General features: G+C 33.1%; 2 protein-coding genes and 1 pseudogene across 2 annotated transcripts; 2 read left to right on the top strand and 1 right to left on the bottom strand.

Annotated features, from left to right (window-relative positions):
• The first annotated feature begins 4,450 nt into the window (after window positions 1–4,450).
• Window positions 4,451–7,019, top strand: LOC104772297 (protein FAR1-RELATED SEQUENCE 5-like; annotated as a pseudogene).
• Window positions 7,020–8,786: 1,767 nt separating this feature from the next.
• On the bottom strand, window positions 8,787–11,523 carry LOC104772296 (putative inactive receptor kinase At5g16590). The gene is made up of 3 exons (XM_010496927.3): window positions 9,770–11,523; window positions 9,371–9,688; window positions 8,787–9,272 (listed from the first exon to the last, which is right to left on the bottom strand). Exons 1-3 carry the CDS (start codon window positions 11,073–11,075, stop codon window positions 8,998–9,000), a joined length of 1,899 nt encoding a protein of 632 aa, XP_010495229.1. The 5' UTR covers window positions 11,076–11,523; the 3' UTR covers window positions 8,787–8,997.
• A 2,547-nt stretch (window positions 11,524–14,070) lies between these two features.
• Window positions 14,071–17,005, top strand: LOC104769941 (glutamine synthetase cytosolic isozyme 1-4). Its single transcript, XM_010494267.3, has 12 exons — window positions 14,071–14,503; window positions 14,713–14,752; window positions 14,854–14,957; window positions 15,055–15,103; window positions 15,202–15,308; window positions 15,562–15,649; window positions 15,743–15,871; window positions 15,958–16,032; window positions 16,123–16,176; window positions 16,275–16,312; window positions 16,428–16,587; window positions 16,696–17,005. The coding sequence occupies exons 1-12, from the start codon at window positions 14,430–14,432 to the stop codon at window positions 16,846–16,848; spliced, it is 1,071 nt and encodes a 356-aa protein (XP_010492569.1). The 5' UTR covers window positions 14,071–14,429; the 3' UTR covers window positions 16,849–17,005.
• Window positions 17,006–18,304: the final 1,299 nt, after the last annotated feature.

Genomic DNA, 18,304 nt, shown 5'->3' with positions numbered 1-18,304 from the left:
TTCAAAGAAACAACAACGAAAACACGTGGTAATATCTAGGAATCTGCTTTGATTAGACAACAAACACGTAGGTTAATAAAAAACAAAAAATAAAATTTTACCAAGAAAAACAAAGATAGTCGAAATTATTTTGTTTGGTGAAAAATATGTCATCATCTATTTGCTTATATAAAGAGGTGTATTTACGATCATTTTCCTTTTAGTATTTGTTAATATAATAAGATTACAATTATCTTATGTATCGTTTCACCAACCTTGAAAGCTGTGATTTCTTATCGTTTAAATTAACACTGTCACAATCTGATGAGTTACTAACTTTGATATGTGATTTCTGATCGTTAAATTTGACACGTGTCACGATCTGATGAGTTACTAACTTGGATATTTCATCGTTAAAACTGACATGTGTCACAATCTGGTGAATTTTTAACTTTGATCTCTAATCGTTAAAACTAACACGTGTAACGATCTAGTGAGTTACTAACTTAAGAACCAAGGTTTATATAATAATATATATATATATATATATATGTTTTTGTCACTTCAATATACGCTGGGGGCTAATATTCATTTAGATTTATATGCGGAAAAACATTATATAATTTATATTGTATGTCTTGAAAAGTCCAATCTAATCAAGAGCAAAAAACAAATGGTTGAAGTCCGAACCATAGCACCAACTTGGGTCTATAATTAGTAAAATGGCCCAGTTTAATAAAAGGGCCAACATTTACAAAATGGCCTTAAATAAATTTTAATATAGTTGGACAGGCCTGAAATTTTACCTTACCTCCAACTCCAACAAATAAAGTTGCTTTGTTATTCTTTTAAATGGAGCTCAAGGAGGGTAACACAAAATCTCACAGCAACAAACTCTCAAAGATCATTTGTAAGTTGTAACTCAGCAAGAAAAAAATATAAACTGATACTATGTAACATGGACTTTGAAAGAATTGGGCCAGATGTTTAAACATTGGTTGCAATTTAAACTCTATTTTTATGCCTTTTAACAAAAAAAAATTTAAACTCTATTTTGGTTTCCGGTCCGGAAAGATGTTATGGATTTTAATTCGTTTTTGTATTAGACATTTTAAAAACTACCAATCACTTTTCCGAGTTTTATTGATTCTAGTTCTACAGTCTACACACTCTTCTTTCTTTTTGTGGTTGTCAACGTTTTCTCTTTCACTTTGTGTATTGTTGGCATAATTATTGGTGTTGGGAGAGAAACCGCGTCCAAGACTGGCCTTTGATGAGGTGGCCATGTTCTTATTAACCCTGTCGGTCTCAAACAAACTCTCAGAAACTATAATTTATAAATCTCACGAGCAAAATATTTTTGCAAACATCACGAGTATGTATAACTGTTCTTATCAACCTATATATATGCATCTTATTTTTTTATGTTGATGCAATCAAACTAAGATTTGTTGTTTCTTAGTCCATTATAACTATACATTTCTTATATGGATTATCATCGTGTTTATCTTTTTTTTCGTGAGCGAACATTTGATGGCACCTCTCAATTAATTCATTCTCCAGCTCATGTATTATTAGCTTACATAATTTGAAAATATGTTAGTTATGGTGTTTTAATTATTATCACATACGATAAACAAACAAAAATAAATAGATTATGATCATATTCGGCAAGCATGTTCAAACAAACTTTGCACTAAACAATATTACAAGGAATAAATTATGAGCTGGCAAAAGTTAAAAATCTATGATTTTTAGGAAAATGAACCACAAGTTGTAAAGGCTTAGAATATTTTTATATGGATTTGACAGGGTAGTTAAGAAGATATGTGGCATTTTCTTGGGCAAAAGCATTTGTAGATATAAAATAAAAATAAATTCATACACTTACATATTATATACAAGTGCATGTGAACCCACATGGATATGAGCTAGAACAAGAGAAAAAATGCTGTGTCCATGACTAGTTGTAAAATGATTCGTGCCACCTGATAATAAAGATAAACAACTGATCAACCGTAAAACATTCATATCTATTAGATAATATCAATTAGTTTTTATAAAACATGATAGTGATATTGTACGTTTTGTTTTAAAATATTGTGATTTCTAAAACGTAGTAATCTAAATATCGAAATCTCCATAGAAATAATATATGTTTTTTACATCAAAATATATATATATATATATATATATCTTATATGTTATGAAGAGAGTTTTTTTTCTTTTGTTTTTTTTTCAAGTCGCAACTGTAATCTTTAATAGTAGCTAGTATTATTTCTTATTTCTTACTGACAAAATACTAAATGCTACAATTCTAAAATAGTAAAATCTACTACTACAGAATTAAATTCCAAAAGAAATGCTACAACAACGAGACACGTAGACGTAGTTATGGGAAGCCTCGAGTTATATAATTATTTTGGATGTTAATTTATTCAATTTGAAAATATATAATGCTTTGACTGATTTTGTCTGTTATCTCTCTAGAGGTCTATTATAGGCCGATGAATCTCATTCTCGTACAAGGGTCGTCACTTTGCTACTCTACAAAGTTTCAGAAGACGTGTCAACTAGATACCTTGACTTAATTTAACATGATTTATTTTATTGATAGCAAAGTTCATTAAGGATTACTCACACCATCATTATTTAGCTTTCCTAGTTTAAAATATAAGTACTAGGTGATATCTGTGCTACAGCACGGGATTATATATTTTGTTAGTTATTTTTTTTTGTAATTTGTATTTTTGTAATATAGTTTTTTATTTTGATTTATTTTCTTTATTTATATAATGTTTATTTGTATATTTGGGGTTATACAGTAAATTGGAAATCCTAATAAAGTAAGTAGTTTGTAAAATGTAGTTTTTCATGGAAACAGACACACCGCAATAGTAAATAGTACGTAGTTTTGTAAGAGAATAGACACTCCGCAATATCGGATAGTAGTTTTGTAAGAGGATAGACACACTCTGCTTCCATGGCTTAATTTATGGTTTGATAAAAACACATGTTTTAACGGATTTAACTCAAAAAAAAATTATATTTTAAATTTTTAAGAATTAAAATATTAATATTACTTAAATATTTTATAGACTTTAAATATATTATAATATTTTAAACTTTCGACAGAGTTCAAATATTTATAATAATTTAAACATTCTATAAAAATTTAAATATTTATAATATCTTAAACTTTTTTAAAAAACGTAAATATATTATAATATATTATAATATGTTTACTTTTTAAAAGTTTAAATATTTTCAAATATAGAACCAAATTAAACTATTAAATTTGGATACCTGATAAATCAAGCTTTCTGCTCATTTATACTCTAAACATTTTAGTCAAATATTTATAGTGAGTATGAACCATATTCTAAAATATTTAGTCGATGTGGGATATACAGTACACTTTTTCTGTAAATTAGTTTACAACTTTACATATATATAATTTCTGCGTTTTTAATTCTTTCTATCTATACTACTCATAATTAATTACTATAGTTTTGTTAAGGAAATATTATAATATCGGAAATCAAGCAATTTAGTCAGATTTGGTAACTTGAATATTCGTTTTTAAATATTTTAACTGAATCACTAAATATTCCTTTTAAAAGATTATCTGTTAAGATCAATCTCGGTAATTAAGGAAATATCCGAATTTTTGGTAATTAAAATTTATGGTTTTCATTTAAATACCTTAAAGGAAAATGAAATAAGAGTGTTTGCCTATAACGAATAACTCTGTTTGGGATCTTAAATAACTAATCTTGAATGAAATAATATACTGGATCCGAAAAATATTATTCTGAAGTACAAACAGATCTGCGGGTTTTTTTCCTTCTGTAGTTGGATATGTAAGGATCTGCGTCCCGACCCTGCAATTTTTTAAGTGATCGACCGAGGGTATTTTCGTCATTTAAAGAAATCGAAACTATAGGTTAATTAGATTAAATTTTGTGATTCTCTAATCATTTTTAATGAAAAACCTACCAAAACCAAGTCATGGTCCATTTTTACTCTAGAGAGTACTTCTGCTTTAATAGTATAGATTACTCATAACGAAATAATTTTCAAAATACCAAAAATCAGTTATATTCGAATGAATGAAACTGCATTTAACTATTGGCGACATATACCTAAAGAATAATTCTTGCCCTCTTCCCATCCTCACGTGTCTCCACCTGGTATAGGTGTCTTCTCTCTCAAATTTCTATATATCTATATGTATAATTCTTGAATCTACAGTTTTCGATGTATTATGCTCCTAATTCTCTTCTTCTTCATCATTAGTTCTTTGTAGTGTGTATTTACTTTTCTTCGCCATCATAATTATGCTCGAACATCATTATTTTTATTTTTTTGTTGTGTGATAATTTATTTTTGTTTTATTGACAAAATTAATATGATATACTAACAAATTTACAATCATATCATACAAATTATTGCAGGTTGCGATGGAGAATAGTCATGAAATTGCTCATGATGATCAATATGAATCTAGTATGCAAGTCTCAGCCTCAGGTGAACCCAGTTGTCTTAGTCAAAAACAGTTTGAGTTTAAGGCAGAAAAATATGATTCAGTAAGTGATGACGACAAATTTGAGGAAGAAGAAGAAGATGACATAGCCAACAAAGAAGACTATGTTGAAACTGAAGAAGTTTCTACTTTAGAACCAAACACAAAAATTGAGAAGAAAGATGAGTTGTGTATTGGAATGGAGTTTAGTTCTGATGAATCTGCGCATAAAGCTTATGAAAAGTTTGGAGGAGTACATGGTTTTGATGTAAGAAAACAACGGAGGAAGATAAAAAATAATAAGGTGGTGAGGCTTCTTTATGTTTGCTCGAAAGAGGGGTTTAGGAAGGAAACCAAGAAAAAAACAAGTTATTCACAACGAATTACTCGATGTGGTTGTAAAGCTCATATGGCTTGCTACCTTCAGGGGACAGGAAAATTTAAGATTGTGTCTTTCAACCAGAGTCACAACCATGATTTAGTGGAGACGCCTATGAAGCATTTTATGAAAGGAAACCGGATGTTCTCTGTCGCTCAAACACAACATGCTGATGATGCTGAGATGTCAGGAATTTCAGCAAAAGCAACCGTCGAAATGATGAGTAGAGAAGTTGGGGGAAGAGAAAATTTGGGTTTTTTGGAGAAAGATTATCGAAATTACATTTACCGAAAGCGAATGGAAAAAATGGTAAAAGGAGATGCTGGAGCAGTTTTAGAATATTTTCAAAAGAAGAAAGAGGATAATTCATCTTTTTTTTATTCAATGCAACTTGATGAAGACGATATGATCACAAATATCTTCTGGGCAGATGATCGGTCTATAAGTGATTACAATCTTTTTGGAGATGTTGTTTGCTTTGATACAACTTATAAGACCAATGAATATGATAGACCATTTGCTCCATTTGTAGGGGTCAATCATCATAAGCAAACTGTTGTGTTTGGTGCTGCTTTACTATATGATGAAACCACAGAGTCATATAAGTGGCTTTTTGAGACTTTTCTCGGAGCAATGTCTGGAAAACAACCAAAAACAATTCTTACTGATCAGTCTGCAGCAATGGCGAATGCAATAGAAAAGGTGTTCTCTGAAACAAAGCATAGGTTATTTGTTTGGCATATTTACCAAAATGCTGCAAAGAAGTTGAGTCATGTATTTCATGGACCAGGACAATTTGCCACAGACTTTGGAAATTGTGTATATGACCACGAGGAGGAAGAAGATTGGTTATTGGCATGGACTAATATGCTTGAGAAGCATAATTTGACAGAAAATAAATGGTTGAAGAATGTGTTTGATGTGAGAGAAAAATGGGCAATGGTATATGGACGTCATACTTTTACAGCAGATATGGTGAGCACACAACGTAGTGAAAGTATGAATAATATTTTGAAAAGATACTTGAAGAGCAGTTATGACTTATTGTCCTTTTTTGAACACTATGAGAGAGTGTTGGGTGATCGACGATATAAAGAATTAACTGCAGACTTCAAAATGATGCATACCTTGTCAGTATTATCTGCTTCTGTAGAGATGTTGCAACATGCAGAAGAAGTGTATACCCCTGAAGTTTTTAGCTTGTTTCAGAAGCAATATATAGTTATCGGTGATTATGTTGCAAAAAAGGTCAGTAAGTCTGATATGGTGTATGAATACACATTATCTTATCGTGGTGGACCGAAAGAGCATTTGGTTAATTATGATGTTGTAAACCAAACAGTAGAGTGTAGCTGCATGAAGTATTCTTTTGCTGGGATCTTATGTCGTCATGCATTGAAAGTGTTGGATAAGAAGGATGTTAGAAGAATTCCATCTAACTACATCTTGACTCGATGGACTAAAGAGGCAAAATCACGAAGCATATATTCTTATCGTACAGAGACAACTAATGGATCTGTAACACAATCAATTGGAAAGCGTTACAGCCATTTATGTCGAAATTTCCGTGAGATTGCATCCGTTGCTGCTGAACATGTAGAATTGACGATGTGTGCAAATGAAGCTGCATGTCAGTTGCTTAAAAAGTTAGAGGAAAAGAAAAAGGAACTTGTGAAAGCTAATGCATGGATGCTATCAACTTCACATGTTGAACCTGTAGAAGGAGAAGAAGATGAGAAAATTTCAAACGTAAGTGGAATTAAAAGAAAAGCTACTGTTGGACGACCAAAGAACAAAACAGTCGGACCTCATGGTCGGTATTTGAATGCTCTTGAAACAAAAAAACGTGATACATCAAAGAGAAAATTATCATTTCAGGTATTTGATAAATAATTTTTTTTTTTTTTGCATATGTTCAATTTCCACCATAATGTGACTTAATCAATTTGTGTATTTATACTAATGACAAGATAAATTTGATAAATGTTTCAGGACTCAACTCCTATTTCTGATACCCAGTTATCTGTTGCTACCACTGATCCGACCTTACCGACATAATTATTTTTCTCTCGACTACAAGTAAATATTTTATTTTTAATTTTTATATTTTAATTATCTGTTATTTTTATAATTTGAATTTTTATATTTTGTAGGAATTTGACAAGTGTTGTGGTGATTTAGCCTAAGCTCTATTATTTTGAAGTGGACAACACAAGAAACTGTTGAAACTCTATTATTATCTAGCGACTATTTAATTTTTGTTACATCTTTTTGTTTAGAGGCCAAGTTGTTATATCCATGAACAATTCTGAAACTATTTCAATATCTCTCGTCGAATTCCTCGTTGATACTTACTCATTCTCTTTTCCGGTTTTTTCTGGTTATTTGATACATATTGATTTGACATTTACTCGACTTACGTGATTCTCTACGTCCTAAAGTAGACTATCTGCAAATCCAAATATTTACTACTTGTGGTGTTTGTTCAGATCGTTGAACTTTGTCCATTTAATTAATAAGGTCCAACTGTTCTTTCTTTTGCATTTTGGAGTTGCAGTTCATCGATTTCTTCTTGGAGAAAATAAAAGCAAGGACTTTAACAAATAGTTAGTGGTCCCTACAATTCTGTATTTTTCCTTTTCGTACATGAGACAATTAGTTAGTGGTTTCCATAATTAATTTTAATTATTTTGGTTTATTTAAATAATATGAATTATTTTATTAAGATGACATGGCTAATTGATTGGTTATCAAGGTGAGGGTGAATGAAATGGGTTCACCCCTAGGGGTGAACCCAAGAATTGTTCATACCTAAATCGGTTCGAGTGACTTAAACAAAATTGTTAGATTGTATTCAGTTATACACTTAATTATACTGTCGATCGATCTCTTGTATATCAGCATATGAGTCATAATTTGTTCCGTCGTAGAAGTGGCGGCAACACATAATTGTAGCTATCAACAACTAACAAACCCAACTGTAAGAGTAATCATTTCCTCATTTAACAAATGTGATTACGTTAGCTGATTATGAAAAAAATATGTTAAAAGTGTGTAACTTTATCTAATGATTACAAATTTAACAAGACGCACCGTACCAAACATGTTTAAGGGTAGATGTGGGCACCATTACAATTCCCATCGATCTCGCTTAAACTTCCAAACTAAACCAAAATCATCAACTTAGATATATTCTAAGTTATATATAAATGATTCACCCAACTAATCCTTGCACACATTAAGTGAAGTCCTTATATGTCTTCTGAAACCATGTATGTTTATATGTCTTCTAAAAACCTTGTATGTGTCTTGAGTCTTGATCAGTCTTGACCAATTCAATTTATAAGTATATTTATCTCCTGTTTTTATTCTTAATTAAAGAGGGTAGCTTGAAAATTACTTAAATTTAAAGATAAAAGAAAAGATGAAGAAACTTTTGTTTTTATGGATTCACCAAATTATCTGAATTTGAATATGAAAGGTGGGGACTAACTTGGCAGATTCAACTAAGAAACTTGAATAGACCCGTTACCTAAAATTTTAGCTATTCCACGGAAATTGTAATAACTAATAAGTATATTTAGCTACTTAGTCTTACTCACCACTAATAAAAATAAAAACTTGAAATTGAGGAAAGACAGAATATATTTGTCGTTGACTTTTTATGATTTGTCGGAGTTGGAGACAATTGATCAAAAATCTTAGTACTATTTTTATGCACATTCAAAAATTCAACAATTTAAATAAAATACTGTAGGTTCCTCTTTTCGTTTCTGCCGTTTTATTGTATAGTTTGGTTAGACAAAAAGAGTCAATTAGTGGATAGTTTTATTTTATGAAAATAAAGTAAAAACTACTAAATCAAATCAAATGGGGTGGCCAATTGAAAAGGAGAGATGCCCCTTTTGTTCCACACTCAAACAATTTATATTTTTTTTAAAATTATAAAATTCTTCAACACTAAAAAAAAATGACGTATCTTTCAACGGACTTCAAGTAAAAAAAAACCCAACAAACTATATAAAGAAATTCAAATTTAAGCCAAACAACTTTGTAAACGATCAATTTAGACCCCATATGAAAAAAAAAAAAAAAAAAAATACAAATCAATCAATCAATCAGACAAAGGACCTGGTGAACCAGATGAACGAGTAACCTCCTCAATGAGCCTCGTGACTTCAGGCATTGTAGGACGACTATCTGGATACTGAGCCGTACAGCTTATACCAATCTTTAAAAGCCTGACCATGTTCTCATTCCCCTCTGCTTGATACCTTGTGAGCTCTGGATCAAACACATCCGACGGTGATTGTTGTTCAGTGATCGATGAAACCCATCTCGGTAAATCTACTCCTTCTTCGTGTAACTGCTGATGCGTTGGAGATTTCCCTGCAAAAAACACAAAAAAAAAAAAGAATCACATTTTTGACCTAAGATGCGGATTTCAAGATCTCTCTTCTGTATTGTGTGTGTTCTACGTTACGTACCTGTGAGTAATTCAAGAATGAGAACACCGAAGCTGTATACATCAGCCTTTTGTGAGATTCTACGAGCGTCGGTTACTTCAGGAGCTCGGTAACCATCAATGCGGTTTGGTGTAGAAGTAGGGCTGATCATAGGCGCAAGACAGTAATCAGAGACCTTAGCCTCAAAGGATTCAGACAAGAGAATGTTAGAAGATTTAATGTTTCCATGAGATGTTGTCGCGTCACGCGAATGGAGGTAGCTTATAGCTCTTGCAGCTCCTAAAGCTATACCGGCTCTTGTTTCCCAGTTCAATGGACTCCTACCACTTCCTTTGTTCCCTGTGAATTCCCAAACAAATGATTATTTAACAATCTATGATCACTAAAGAAACATCGAAAGGAGTCTTTTTTTTTATTTACCGTGTAAAAGAGCGGATAAGCTTCCTCTAGACATGTACTCAAAAACAACGAGCTTCTCGTCGCGGCTGAAGTAATAAGCGATCAATGTCACAAGGTTGACATGGCTTATCGATCCAAGAACCTGTAACTTTTCTCTAAACTCTTTCTCAGGCACAACCACATCTCTCAAACGTTTCACCGCCACCACTAAACCGTGATCGAAACTAGCCTTGTACGATGATCCGAACGTTCCTTTACCAAGTACTTCAGCAGAAGCTTTTAGCAACCCATCGAGATCAAACTCACCGAACGATTTCACGAAAAACGTCAGATCTTTACTCACTGGAAGGTTCTTCGACGAACCATTCTCAGATGAATGTGGTCCACCGTTAGCCACCGGAGGAGGGACATCAGCCGATTCCTTAGCTACGGCGGCTGATGAAGTCGGAACAGGAGCTGCTTCGATGTTTCTCGACTGCACATTAGTTTCCTCTTTCTTCCTCTTTCTACAGAGACAGAACAGGATCAAGAAAAGCAAGATAAGCCCGAAGACACAAGCGATCACTATCCCGATAATAGCTAAGGTGGATAACTTGTCTTTTTTGCCTTTTCCAGGCGTGCCAGTACCGTTACCAGTGGCGGTGCCATTGACGGAGCAAGCATCCAACGGCTTCCCACAGAGCTGTAAGTTGCCTAAAAAGGCTGTTTTGGGCATACCCGACAACGGATCCGGAATCGACCCGTTTAACTGATTCGAAGAGACGTTAAACTGCTGGAGCGGAGTCTTAATCTCCGGGATCGGACCGGTAAGTTGGTTATCTTCCAAGTAAAGAGTAGCTAAACTGGTCGCCGAGTTAACATTATCCGGGATCCGACCCGAGAATTTGTTCTGGGCGAGATTGATCCGGATAATGTTTGGTAAAGTGAAGAGAAACGAAGGAATCTCGCCGGAGAATGCGTTACCTTGAAGATACAAGTAACGGAGCTGAGTAAGGTTGGCGAAATCAGGAGGCAGAGGACCATTGAGAGCATTGAATCTGAAAGATAAAGTCTCGAGCTTTGTTAAGTTTCCGAGAGCGATCGGTAACGGACCGGATAAACCAACACCGGGTAATCGGAGTGCTGTGACACGACTTGATTCGCATAGTACTCCTCCCCAAGTACAAGGTGGTGCGGTTAGATTCCAGAGCAATGGACGACCATGGACGCCGTCACGGAGAGCGATTAATGCTCGTCGGTCAGCTTCTAGATCTGATGAGACGGAGACGAGACAGAAGAGAAAGAAGAAGAAGAAGAAGAAGACGGTGAGACCTGAATTGGTCTTCATCTTCTTCGTACCAAAGTTTATGCCTTTTGAGTAGTGAATGCTTCCTCTGTTTCTCTGTTTCTCTGTTTCTGAGATCGATTCGGAGATGGGTTTTTTTATCAGATGTTTTGTCGGGAAAACAATCTGTGTTTTCCGACTAGAACAGTGTTTTGGAAAGAGAAAAAATGTCGGAAGTCTCAAAAAAAAATTTCAGCTCTCTCTATATGTATCTCTCTGTTTCGCCGCCTATGAGAAGAAGGCGATGAAGGACTTAGAGAGAGAGAGAGAGAGAGACTATAATTGCAGAGTACTACTGTGAATGGAAAGAAAAAGTTGAATGGTTAAATTTTTTACCTTTTTACAGAAACCTAGAGAATCTTTTCTAGTCTTCTTTATTTTATTTAAAGCAAGAAGATATTCAATATAATATTTAAACCTTTCTTTTTTTTTAACAGCCTGTGCCTTGAATAAGCATTTTAGGTAAATAAATCGTTTGATTTCTATATTTTAAGTTTTAACTGATATTTTTTCATTTAATGTAAGATCTAGAGAGATTTTATAACAAATATTTTAGTCAAAGAGAGTATATTGTTTTATGCCAAATTAAACTAGGGCTAGGCTTAGTTGATGATTTTTCTTTCCATAAATAATTTTAACGATAGGAAACCAGCAACGTTTCGAGTAATAATTATTGTCTAACCCCGACTGAACCACAACTAAAAATTTTATATTCTTTTTTCGGATATGTAAAATATATTTTTTTAAAATGCCTTTATCAATATATATATATATATAAATTTATTACTGCCTCTTTAGGCATCAATTACATGATGTTTATGTACGAAGTTCCTACTTAATGAAAAATGAAAATAACTAACTGAAAAATATATTGTCAACCGTAGAAAAAGATGGTAAACCTAAAACTCACTTGCACATTTATAGGTTTTCATAAGTTTCATTAAGCTCTATTTAATTGTTGGTCATATACAGTATGTATATTAATAAATCAATAATCTAAAAAAATTATCGAAAACAAAAAATTAATAGGGTGATAATTGTGTGTGTGCATATGCATGATTATGTTAGTTTCATAATTTACTTCTTCTTCTACAAGTTAAGATTTATCCTCTATTGAATCGAATATTTTATATCGAAAATTGAGGGAAAAAAAAAAGAGAGACGAATGTTAGAATTAGCATTAAGATAGATATTAAGCATTAAGGTAATTTTCTATATTGAAGATATTCTTGATAGTTCGGTTCGACCAAAGCTATTGGGCTGGACGTGTTTATTCCGCCTTAAACTGTAATCGATATTTAAATAAAGATTATTATATAAAGTAAGCCCATTAGATTATTTTGAATTACGGCCCATCAAATATGCTTAGAACAAACTCAAGAGAATGGGTTAACTTTAGTTCTGTGTATCAAATGGATTCTTAACAGCATTATTAGTTTGAATAACATTATTAGGTTGAAGCTCATATGATGGAATGAGATAATACTACTCTCAACTAGCATATATTTTACAAAGTTAATGGTGCTGCTTATGTTATGTAATATTTTTAATCATCTAACATGAAAGACTACACTAAATATCTGTTAAATAATGAGAAACTTTTTATGAATTCATTTTGTCGTATGCGAATCCAAAATGCGAAATTTCTAACTGTGAAATTCAAAAAAGTTTTACTATACGGATCTACGACTACTAAACCAGTAGCTTAAAATATTTAGAAAAAAAAAACACTAAAATGCAGACTGTTGGGGATTCAATAATGTATAGTTGCGTATATTATATGATTTGGGGAAATTAATAAACGTTTCTGTTTTTTTTTTGTTATAAAAAATAATAAATAGTTGGAAGATGTGAACAGAAGCATACATGTCATTTCGATTGATACAACAACCCATCGGTCCAACTTAATATCACTATCATAATATACAAGTTGGGACTGTGTGTGGGTTAGAGGATTAGGACTCACCCACCAATGAAGATAAAGAGCTTTCGTATTTTGTTTGTATCTAAAATCTTCAGAAAGAAGAATGTTGATTGTTGACATATACACATATTATATAGCCCGAAGTAACGGGAACATAATGAGTACTACTGCTGACCCACCAACCAATTGCAATAACTGGGTATTATCACTAATCTAACCTAGTATTGGACTGACCGATCCCAATTCTAATTTCTAATGGCATGATGTAAAATCAATAGTTACAGACTTATTATGATTTTTTTTGATAAAGTTCCAAGATTATGGATGTTTGATAAAGTTCCAAGAAGTCTGGTAGATTAAGAAAATTTCCAAATATCCTAATATATCTCGGTTTAATATGGGACGACAAAGAATCCTTAAAAACAAGAATCTTTAGAAGATAAAGTTTGGATCTCGAAACAAGTGGTAGCTTACGGTGCACGGTGCACCACTCAAATGTTAGAGCCCCACGACTTCCGGAAAAGATTGGTCACGCGTTTTCAATGTAAACAGTAATACTATCATTTTTCTTTGATAATAAAATTAAACACAAGTTGCTTGCTACTACGATTTAATCTAAAAAAAGAGTAAAACAAGCAAACACAAAAACAAAACAAAAAAAAACTATAACGCACGCACTCTTCCAAACTGTTCTATATCCAAATTTCCCACTTAGAAAGTGTATGAACCTAATTTATTTAGCCCTCTCTCTCAAAAGATTCGATTGTCTCTTATTCTCAATATCTTTTATATTTCGATGCACATGATTATTATGTTCGAGCGAAATTTTATATTCTGGAGTTTGGCAAAATATGTAATGTAATGTTAATATACTGAACAAAAACTAGGGTTAGGTGAGAAACTTTTTTTTTTTTTTTTTGTCAACCATTGGCTACAACTGACCGGCCCATTAGCCAAATTCCTAGGAGCCTGGATTCGATTCCGGGTGTGATGGCGCCTTCTACAAATGGACTTACCTCCTGCCACTGTACTAAGGTCACTTCACGTTAGGTGAGAAACTTTACGTATGGTAGTATAGTACTTACTGGGATATCCAAGTCAACATTTTCTTTCTTAATTATGTTTATTTATGTGGAAAATACAGAGTTTTTAATTTTAAAAACGGCTAAAAACAAAAAGATACTGAAAATTGAATCTTCTAAAGCCAGAATCTTTAAGAATCTCCAGATAATTCGCATTTTCCAATAATAGTCCGATATTTCCTCATTCTCCGTTTAGTTTCACCAAAAAAAACAATTTCCAAAGTATAGCAAAGTCAAGCACACACCAACCTACCTACCCCCTTCTCTTCCCCCTATTATATAAACTAGTACCTTGTAGGAATCTCTTTAGTGTGTAATTACAAAGAATATTTTATCAGATTCCTCAAAAAAATGTCGGCACTTGCAGATTTGATCAATCTCGATCTCTCCGATTCCACTGACCAGATCATCGCCGAGTACATATGGTTCGTGAATCTCTTCATCGATCTCTGTCAGTTTAGTCGTTTGAAGTTTAGTTTACGTCTAAACTAGCATATATCTTCTTTGTTATCGTTAACTTATTATATATATATATATATATATTTTTTTTTTTTTGGTGAACCTTGGTTACATACGTTGAAATATATTGGATTCACTAAACACTTTGATTAACTTTTGGTATTTTGATGAACAGGATTGGTGGATCAGGCTTGGATATGAGAAGCAAAGCAAGGGTGATTATTAGTGATTGTTTTCTTTAGAGTAATAAAACGATGAGAAAATTAATAGTACTAAGAAACTTGAAAATGATTTAAACTTTTTGGTAATATTGCAGACTTTGTCGGGACCAGTGAAAGATCCATCGGAGTTGCCGAAATGGAACTATGATGGTTCTAGCACCGGCCAAGCTCCTGGCGATGACAGTGAAGTCATCCTCTAGTATGTTTCAAAATTCTAATTAATACAACTAATAAGTAAATTATGTATTATTATTTATTAATAATATTTTGATTTTTGCATGCGTTGTTTTAATCAGCCCTCAAGCTATCTTCAAAGACCCCTTCAGGAGAGGCAACAACATCCTTGTAAATGAGAACTTAAATTAACGCTTTCTTACATGATTTGAACAAATTCTTGAAATTGTTAATTATTTTGTTTTGGGGGTTAATGATTTGGGAATCAGGTGATGTGTGACGCGTATACACCAGCCGGTGAACCGATTCCCACTAACAAAAGGCATGCGGCGGCCAAGATCTTTAGCGATCCCAACGTTGTCGCCGAAGTAACATGGTAAGTATTTCAAAACAAAATGCTTTCTAAAATATTACAAACATAAAAATGGAAAGACTGTAAACACATTTGCAAATCTTGATATAGTTGAGTAGTCCTGTTTTGTTTTTTTTTTACCACTCGATATCTTTTCATTTTTTCACACATAAAGTATTTCCATTATTTAACTTTTTACTAGGAGAAGATATTATTTGCTATAATTTTTCATGGTGGGTAGGGTTCTAACTCTTTTCAATATCAATCCACTATTTAGGTATGGAATTGAGCAAGAGTATACTTTGCTGCAAAAGGATATTAAGTGGCCCGTAGGTTGGCCAGTCGGCGGCTTCCCAGGTCCTCAGGTAAAGCTTTTTCCCGGCGATCATCCAACATCCAGATTGAGCTCACGAACCCAAAAAAAAAAAAAGATATCAAATATTTGTCACTAAAAACAGGGACCATACTACTGTGGAGTTGGAGCAGACAAAGCTTTTGGAAGAGACATCGTGGATTCTCACTACAAAGCTTGTCTTTACGCCGGAATCAATGTCAGTGGCACCAACGGCGAAGTCATGCCTGGCCAGGTTATTTCACACTTTCCCTGTATCGATTTCAGAACTAAAAAAACAACAACAAACCCGTGAAACTGATATTTTGTTGTTGGTTTCAGTGGGAGTTTCAAGTCGGTCCTACCGTTGGCATTGCTGCCGCCGATCAGGTCTGGGTCGCTCGTTTCATCCTCGAGGTATATATAAACAACAATCATGGCGATTTATACACATTGTCTCTCTCTTTCTGATTTATGACTCTGTTTTTCTTGGGTATGTTAAAACAGAGGATCACAGAACTTGCTGGAGTTGTTCTGTCTTTAGACCCTAAACCAATTCCGGTTCGTGTTTTTAACCATACTGTATAAAAGTCAACAAAAATATTTGGTTTTGTAAAATTCATTTAGTTACTACTCTTTTTGTGTGTTTTCTACTTCAGGGAGATTGGAATGGTGCAGGAGCACACACAAATTACAGGTTTTGTTGTTGTTGTTGTTGTTGTAGAAGAGTCTGCTCTGGTTCTTGGTCATATCATATGATTATTTCTCTTCGTTTTTGTTTTTGGTGAATTGGGATGTTTCCTTTTGTGCAGTACGAAGTCAATGAGAGAAGATGGAGGGTACGAGGTCATCAAGAAAGCCATAGAGAAGCTTGGATTGCGTCACAAGGAACACATTGCTGCTTATGGTGAAGGCAACGAGCGTCGTCTCACAGGAAAACATGAGACCGCCGATATCAACACTTTCTTATGGGTAAGAATCTTAACTAAACTCATTATAAGCTTTTTTACACCAGTGACGTGATTTGGTTTTTGTTCACATGAGCCTAAACCGCAATCTAACTAAATTTGTTTATTACAGGGTGTGGCAAACCGTGGGGCATCGATTAGGGTTGGCCGTGACACTGAGAAGGATGGAAAAGGATACTTTGAAGATCGTAGGCCAGCTTCGAACATGGATCCTTACACTGTGACCTCCATGATTGCTGAATCCACAATCCTTTGGAAACCTTGAGCTTCAAGGAATCTTGAAAATCAGTTTATGTTCATTCATCTATGGTCTTTTTCTCGTTATGAAACTGTTCTCATGTGTTCTCTGTTTTTAAATGTTTGATTTTCAAGTCATTAAACCTCTACAAATTTCAGATTATGAACCGAATTGAACTTCTTAACTTTTTTTCTTACTGAATGAAACCAAAACCTAGACCTAAACGAACCAAGTACATTCGAATTGAATATACGGAATTTAATTAGTGTGTCATTAACCAAATTTTATCAAGATAAAAAAACATATTAAATTCGGTAAAAACTCTGCGTGTCAAAAAAAGAAAAAAAAAAAGATTAATCGTAAACACACAAAATTTGCAAATATTTCAGTTCAGACTCTCCGTTAGTCGGCCCAAACTAGACATAACTAAAGATGGATAGAGAAAACATTTTCACGCCCAAACTAGAGACATTACAAAAGATGAATAGAGAAAACGTATAATCTAAAGAGGTTATAAATTGGATACCTGATTTAAGTTTCACACATAAATTGTATTGGGCCGCCCATTGTAATTATATGGACTCAAATTTATAGGCAATATACAAATATAGAAAGCCTTCCCTATACAGCATGCTAGGAGACACGATATCAAAGTACACTAATCTTATGCTATTTTGATACTTGGAACAAACTTCTTGAAACTCTGATATAAATTCTTTCTTATATTTGGTTTTTAACTATTATTATTAGTATGCTAGCCTAGCCTCTTAAGAACCTAAATAAGTTGGCTCCGGCTTGATTTTTTCGTTAATACTACTGTACTTCTCCCTATCGAAATATGAATAAACTTTAGTTTTGATCACCAAAATTTTGTTTTATTTACGTTATTCAAAACAAATTAGGTTTGATTTGATTCAATCCAATCGTTGGCATGGTCCCGATTCTATTTGGCTTTAAACCCCAAAACAAATAAAGGTAAGAATTAGCTTTTCGGGTCCAAAAAAAATCTTGTTTTAAGTACAAAAATCTAACGAAATTTAGAATTTTCTGATTAGTTCTATTTTTTTTTTGTTTGTTCATCATAAAATTTTTCTCAGATTTGTTAGATCATTTCTATTATTGTATTTATAATTATAGGCTTATAGATCTGAAAACTAGATTCAAACGAGTCCTAACCCAATTCAGATGAAACTCAGGCTAACATTTAAAAGCTCTAAACGAATCCGGGATGCATTGGTCCGACTAAAACTTTTACTTTCTTATTCAGTGGTTGAAGACTCGTGTTGTTGGTCCATGTTAAGATTAAGTGTCGTTCATCATGGTTCCAAAATATCTTCACCCTTTTTTATAATAAATCAATCTACATATTGAAACAAATGAATAAAGTTCGGAAGGAGCTATGTGAAGTGAATCTTCTGGGAGTTAAAATAAATAAAATAAAAAGTAGAAGAAGAAGTAAATGCTTTGAGGGTTGAATTGAAAA

The sequence above is a fragment of the Camelina sativa genome, chromosome 20, assembly GCF_030686135.1.
Source record: "Camelina sativa cultivar CO46 ecotype springtype chromosome 20, ASM3068613v1".
NCBI classification, from domain to species: Eukaryota; Viridiplantae; Streptophyta; class Magnoliopsida; order Brassicales; family Brassicaceae; genus Camelina; species Camelina sativa.
The sequence above is the reverse complement of the archived record's forward strand: the minus strand, read 5'-3'. Positions and strand labels throughout refer to the sequence as shown.

Bases quoted from the DNA above. Each gene is read 5' to 3' on its own strand.
- LOC104772296 (XM_010496927.3), bottom strand. From the start codon at position 11,075: ATGAAGACCAATTCAGGTCTCACCGTCTTCTTCTTCTTCTTCTTCTTT. The intron at 9,689-9,769 runs GTAAATAAAAAA...GGGAATTCACAG, and splicing joins CTTATCCGCTCTTTTACACG to GGAACAAAGGAAGTGGTAGG. The intron at 9,273-9,370 runs GTACGTAACGTA...TGTTTTTTGCAG, and splicing joins CATTCTTGAATTACTCACAG to GGAAATCTCCAACGCATCAG.
- LOC104769941 (XM_010494267.3), top strand. From the start codon at position 14,430: ATGTCGGCACTTGCAGATTTGATCAATCTCGATCTCTCCGATTCCACT. The intron at 15,872-15,957 runs GTTATTTCACAC...TGTTGGTTTCAG, and splicing joins GCGAAGTCATGCCTGGCCAG to TGGGAGTTTCAAGTCGGTCC. The intron at 16,588-16,695 runs GTAAGAATCTTA...TGTTTATTACAG, and splicing joins ATATCAACACTTTCTTATGG to GGTGTGGCAAACCGTGGGGC.